Source organism: Aplysia californica, unplaced genomic scaffold, assembly GCF_000002075.1.
Source record: "Aplysia californica isolate F4 #8 unplaced genomic scaffold, AplCal3.0 scaffold00032, whole genome shotgun sequence".
NCBI classification, from domain to species: Eukaryota; Metazoa; Mollusca; class Gastropoda; order Aplysiida; family Aplysiidae; genus Aplysia; species Aplysia californica.
In genome coordinates, this window is record NW_004797302.1 from 346,396 (window position 1) to 352,382 (window position 5,987).

At 40.6% G+C, this 5,987-nt stretch overlaps 1 protein-coding gene across 1 annotated transcript in view; it reads right to left on the reverse strand.

Moving 5' to 3' along the window:
• Positions 1-1,219: 1,219 nt before the first annotated feature.
• Positions 1,220-5,987, reverse strand: part of LOC101845525 (acetylcholine receptor subunit beta-like 1-like) — a 41,027-nt gene continuing 36,259 nt past the window's right edge. Inside the window, 3 exon segments of the mRNA NM_001280804.1 lie at positions 1,220-1,414; positions 3,468-3,706; positions 4,324-4,424. Of these exon segments, the coding sequence (NP_001267733.1) occupies positions 1,235-1,414; positions 3,468-3,706; positions 4,324-4,424 (520 nt within the window). The 3' untranslated portion in view covers positions 1,220-1,234.

The window sequence follows — 5,987 nt, forward strand, 5'->3', positions numbered from 1 at the left end:
AGCAGAGACAGAAATCCTAATTCCACACTCTGTTTTTATAACGTACTTGTATGTTTTACACCCCCATCTACACAGTTTAAATCATTCAGGGCTATGTGCTCCCGACCCTGCCTGTCAGGGCCAACACACAAGCAGAAAGACCAAGATACTTGATACAAATTTCTGCCCATTCAGGAACCGAACCAGGGTCTTCTGTGAGTGACAACGAAGCACCTTACCACTACACCACAGACGCAGGCATCCCACACCCTAATATAATACTAACTTCATTTATTAGAACTGCAGTGGACTGAGTCTTGAAAACAACAACAACAACAACAACAACTACAACAACAAAACATTCTACATATCTCTACCCGAAGTAGCATCACAAATACTTTTCCAGACTCCCAATTCCCAAGCTTGTGTTAAATACACCTCGCTGAAACGTGTTTGACTGTTCGTGAATAGCTGTCACGTCCCTTTTAATACAGTGTTGTTATTTAAGAGGTAGAATCTATCATCGGCCCTCGCCGATAGGACTGGAAAAGAGCTTCAACGAAAGAAGCAAAGTTTAAGCATACAAAACATAAAGACAATGTTTGATATAAAACTTTCAGCAAGTACGTTACAAGCAAATAATGATTGTAAGTATGATGATGATAATAATATTGATAATAATAAATTAATAATAATAATAACAATAATAATAATAATGTTGTTTGTTGTTGTTGTTTTCAAATCCCTTTAGCTGCGAGCATTTCGCTCTTGGCAGCGCAATGCCCCTCCCAAGAAACCCTATGTCCTTGTCATCAGGTCAACGCCAGAGAATAATAATAATAATAATAATAATAATAATAATAATGATAATAATAATAATAAGAATAATAATAATGATAATATTAATAACAATGATAATAGTAGTAATAATAACAATACTACTAATACTAATCATAGCATCATAATTACAAAGACATCATTATAATAACATACTTTTGAAAAACGACTCCGTATTATAAACTGTACTGTTCCTCAAAACTGCTCCTTCCCTGACTCAGAACTCAGACTCCGGACTCAGGACTCAGGACTCAGGACTCAGGACTCAGGACTCAGAATTCAGACTCCAGACTCAGAACTCAGAACTCAGAACTCAGAACTCAGGGCTCGGGGCTCAGGACTCAGGACTCCGGACTCAGAACTCAGGACTGCGGACTCAGGACTCAGAACTCAGGGCTCAGGACTCAGGACTCAGGACTCAATCTTCCACCCTGACAGCGTTCTTGATCTGCTCTATGACCTTGTCCTGGTCCACTGTCTCCAAGATGTGTGGTGCGTTGACCAGGACCCCGAGTGTCCCGCCCAGAGACACCAGGACGTAGACGACCATGAGCAGACGATCCAGCACGCTGGCCATGTACTTCCAGTCGTCGAGAACCTGGGAAAGGGAAATAGGGGGAGAATGTTGCTGCTGTTCTTGGTGTTTTGTTAAGTTGTTGTTGTTAATGTCGTTGGTGGTATTTTTGTTGTTGTTGTTGTTGTTGTTGTCGTTGACGTTTTCGTTGGGTTTTTTGTTATTGTTGTTAATGTTCTTGTTGTTGTTGTTGATGTTGCTGCAGCTGCTGTTGTTGTTTTTGTTGTTGTTGTTGTTGTTTCTTTTATTCTTGTTGTTGTTCGCGTTGTTGTTGTTGTTGCTGCTGCTGCTGTTGTTGTTGTTTTTAATTCAGGGGGAAAGATGTTGGGATTACTTTTATTCATTTATTTACTTTTCTTCTTCTTTTTATTGCCGCTCTGTTAGCCCCTTGATATCATAGTGGCGTACGGGGTGAATGGCCTTGGTTTGAATCCCACACTGGGTGCGGATTTGAACTGTGGTCATTTTGTGGAGCTTCCAGAGCTCTTAACACATTTGTTCCGGTCTTTTCTTTACGAACTGCTGTAAATTTGAAACTGAATTAATAATAAAATGATATAGGAATAATTAATTTCCTTGAGCAAGGTTACATTTCGTGGTTTTAAAATAAATATATTATTATTTTAAATTAAAAAACCCACCATCTTTCAAAATTCTTCTCCTTTACGGTGTTAACACTACAACACCCCCAGCAATATGTTGGGTAAGGGGAAAGGAGAAGGGTTGCAGGGGGGGAGAAAGGGAGGAGGGAGGGAAGACATTGAGCAACTTCACATTAGTAGCTGGTAGCGTGACCCTTATGAGGGTAGACAAAGAAATATTCGTGAACATCTCTGAACTCCGTCCGCTTTCTTAAAGGGAGGGGGGGGGGGGGGTGTCTACACCCCAAAAGTCTCGATTCGGCTCAATATTATGGAATTTGAGTGGTAGGCATTTTTAACTTCCTCATATTCTCCTACAACTATTTCATCACATAGGAACACCTAAAAGTCTTCTTTTTTCCCATACCGGGCATGTTTGTCACCACAAATACCTCATAAACACAATATTCCATTTTTCTTTATCGGCCGTTTTCTCAAAACGCGATTTTTTTCTATACTTTTTAAAAAATAACTCCATCATTTTTTATCCAATCTTCATAAAATTTTCACAGAATGAAGAGAAATTGTAATACAACGTATTTTCTCTCGAATTTTTGACACGTGGAATAGATTTTGGTTGGTGGTGTCTGGAGTGTGGATTTTCACGTGTTTTTTGCAAACTTGAATACTACCTATACTACACCGATTCGTTCAGGAAAAAATCAACAAACAGAATGTCAGATCTAATGTGTGCTAACATGCGTGCCAAAAAAAAAAACCGAGTCCATTTTAATGACCGGGAAGTGCGGTATTCATTACGTAAGACATGACAACAAAATCCAATATGGCCACAGTATTCGTGGAAACAAAACTTTTTTTTCAAATTTGATTGCGGATGTTAAGACTCCTTACTATACTTGGTATATGTGTGAAATGTGGTAAAATTCGGTCAACTAATACGCGAGATAGCCTCCAGGTGTACCCCCCCCCCCCCACTTAACGCACACTAGTAACGTTGTTGTTTGTCTTTGTCTACTTCCTGACTAAAACGTCATTGTTCGTAACAGGAGAGACAAACACATGGGGGCTGTCTGTGGATCTGATTCAGTCCTACATTAAGGTAAACTATTTACTAGAACACAAAGGGCAAAGGCCTTTAAGTCGTGCAGTGGTATTTTCCTCCTCTTTTTTTCTGCGGATAATTTTCTTATGTTTTTCTCTTTCAACTTTTGTTCTATCAAAGCGCTTCGTAACAGACAGTAGTTTTTTTATATTTTTGTTTTGTTTTGGGTTGGGTTTTTTTCGTCTTTCCTATCAAACAAGGGTATTGCCCTTATTTCCCCTCCTTTTATTTTTCTTTGTGTGTTACTCTCTAGCAAAATCTCAAATCATCGGCCTTTGTATGACTTGTATGTTTTAGAAGTGTCGTTAAATTGGTACTAATACAGCAACAACAACAAAAATCCCCTCTCTTCACACACTTCAAACACACATACCGTATCATAGTCCTCCTTATTCTTCATCTGATTGCAAATAAACTTGATGGCGTTGCTGGCGCTGTAGACTTCTTTGGTCATGATGAGAGGGTTGACTCTGCGAGGGGGCGTTGCCGGGAAGTCCAGAGTGACGTCACCGTCCATGCTGTCGTCTGACTGGGAGGCCCCGGAGTCCCGCAGCATGCAGTGATGGCCATTGGTAGGGAGATCGTGGATGTAGTCTACCATTGGGCTGCCTCCTGCATGGTCACAGTGGAAGATAGAATGAGAAGAGATGGGGTGAAATGAGAAGATCGAGATGAGATGAGAAGAAAACAGAAGAGATGATAGTGAGATAACATAATATAACATAAGATAAAACAGGACAAGACAAGATAGTAAGATAAGATAACACAAGATGACACAACACAACACAACACAAGATAAGACAGGTAAAGTAAGATAAAACAAGACAAGACAAGATAAGATAAGATAATATAAGACGAGGTGAGACATGGTAAGACACAATCTCGACAAACAAAGCTTTCCTGCGGTTTCTTTTCGTCCGCGTTTTCTGTCACATGCAGGACGAAAACCTCACCGTGGGGTTGCAGCTATCTTATTGGAACTGTAAAGGGTATAATGTGTTCATCGTATTGCGCAATGGCATGGGGATTGGAGGGTGAAGGGGTGATCGGGTGTTCAGTTTGTTTGTTTGATGGTTTGTTTGTTTGTTTGAGTAAATAGAAGCACATCGAAACAATAAAGGCCGTTTAGTGTTTTCGAAGAAGTAATATAGACGGGAAAAACACAGGGAAAGAATTTTTTTAAAAGTAAGCCTAAGAAACACCAAAGCTCCCTCCAACATCCCACCTACCTTCAGCAGATGCACGACTTCCAGAGGCGGATGACGCCATAAGCCCATGAGAACGACTGGTACTGAACTGGTGACGTCTGTTGTTTACACGGTCGTAGTCCCTGGAAGTGGAGACGGTCTAATATTTCAGGACAATGAACCTCGATAAGGTAATTAAGACATTTGAATAGGCATGAAAAAACAGTCTTGAATATCTAGATCTGACTGGTAACACTGCAGACATCCACGGCAAGGGTAGACCCAGAGTAAGCTTCATGTACTTGGAAAGCCTAAACAGATGGCAGGCGAGGGAAGATCAGGATAGCGTAGCTTATTTTCTAGAGCGTCTCAGCAAAAGAAAGAAAGGGGAAACATTATCACAGATGGTTGTCTCAGATCTGGCATTTGATGATGAAAAATGTATCCAAAACACCTGTATGCTATTGTTTGCATGTGACATCTCTTTTAACACATGCATTAAAAAAGAATATGACCACCAGCTTGAAATCCTTGTCACTTATATCTAGATGCCAAGTGAGAAAAATCGTCCACGGACAATAGTGCTGTGTGATTTTGAGGACACAAAACCTAGTTGGTGCTTCAAAGCGCAAAGTCAATATTCATGATACATTGGAAAACCATATTATGCCATATGCGAAGTTTTGTTTTATTTTGTTTTGTTTTTATATGTATCAAGTCCATGAGCAGCTTTGCCAGAAGCCAACAGTTCGGATCATTGAACTTAAACTAGGGACCTAATGCATGGTTCACTCACATGCAAGGATAACTCATAATTTATAATACTTTAAAATTATGGATATTTTCTGAACGGCACTTGTTACTGTGTGCTGTTGTCCTGCATTATTAATTGCTTTCGTTTGTGTGTTGTTATTTTATCTCGTTGGTAACTTATTTTCAGCTAAATTTGTGTTGATGCTTGCGTTCGGGGTTTTTGAAAGTCTATGATATACCTGGTTGTTTACGACTTCAGCCAATGCTCTTCCAAAACAACAACAACAAAATAAAAATGCACTATGGAGAAACATTTATTTTTTTCTTGTGGAAGGCAGAAATCTTAATCTACCTGCACCTGACGTTTTACAGTCACTGAATCATCCGGTAGCAAATTTGTGAGGAGCAGAGGGTCAGCTGGTGCGATAGCCATGTAAGCGGCCACAGGCCGGCAATCCTTCTCAAGTTACGAGATTTATTCTCGTTTCCGCGTGGTAGGTTCTTATTCCTCAAACCACCAGGGACCGCCCTGGCAATTTAACCGGCTTATTCAGTGTGAACTGAGTTTTAACAGATTGAAAACCGCTGCCCTATATTGCAGCTTAGCGCAAACTATCCTGTGGGAATTCCTCGACAGCAGCTGATCAAACCGGTAAAATAGATTCTTGTGTTTGGGGCCGGTAGAGCGAGGGAGACCGACGTATCTCCTGGGACAGGCTTTCGTTGTGCTAGGGTGTCCCGATTGGGGGGAGCTCTGGGGGTGAGTGACACTCCGCCATTGTGGGGCGCTGTAGGCGTAGAAAACAGGGTGCCACCCACACCCATTACCGATTTGAACCAAGACACTGCCTTCCTACTATTCGTAAGCATAATGTTGTTGTTTTTTTTTGTTTGTTTGTTGTTGTTGTTGTTTTGTTGTTTTTTTTGTTGTTGTTGTTTTTTTTCGGGGGGGG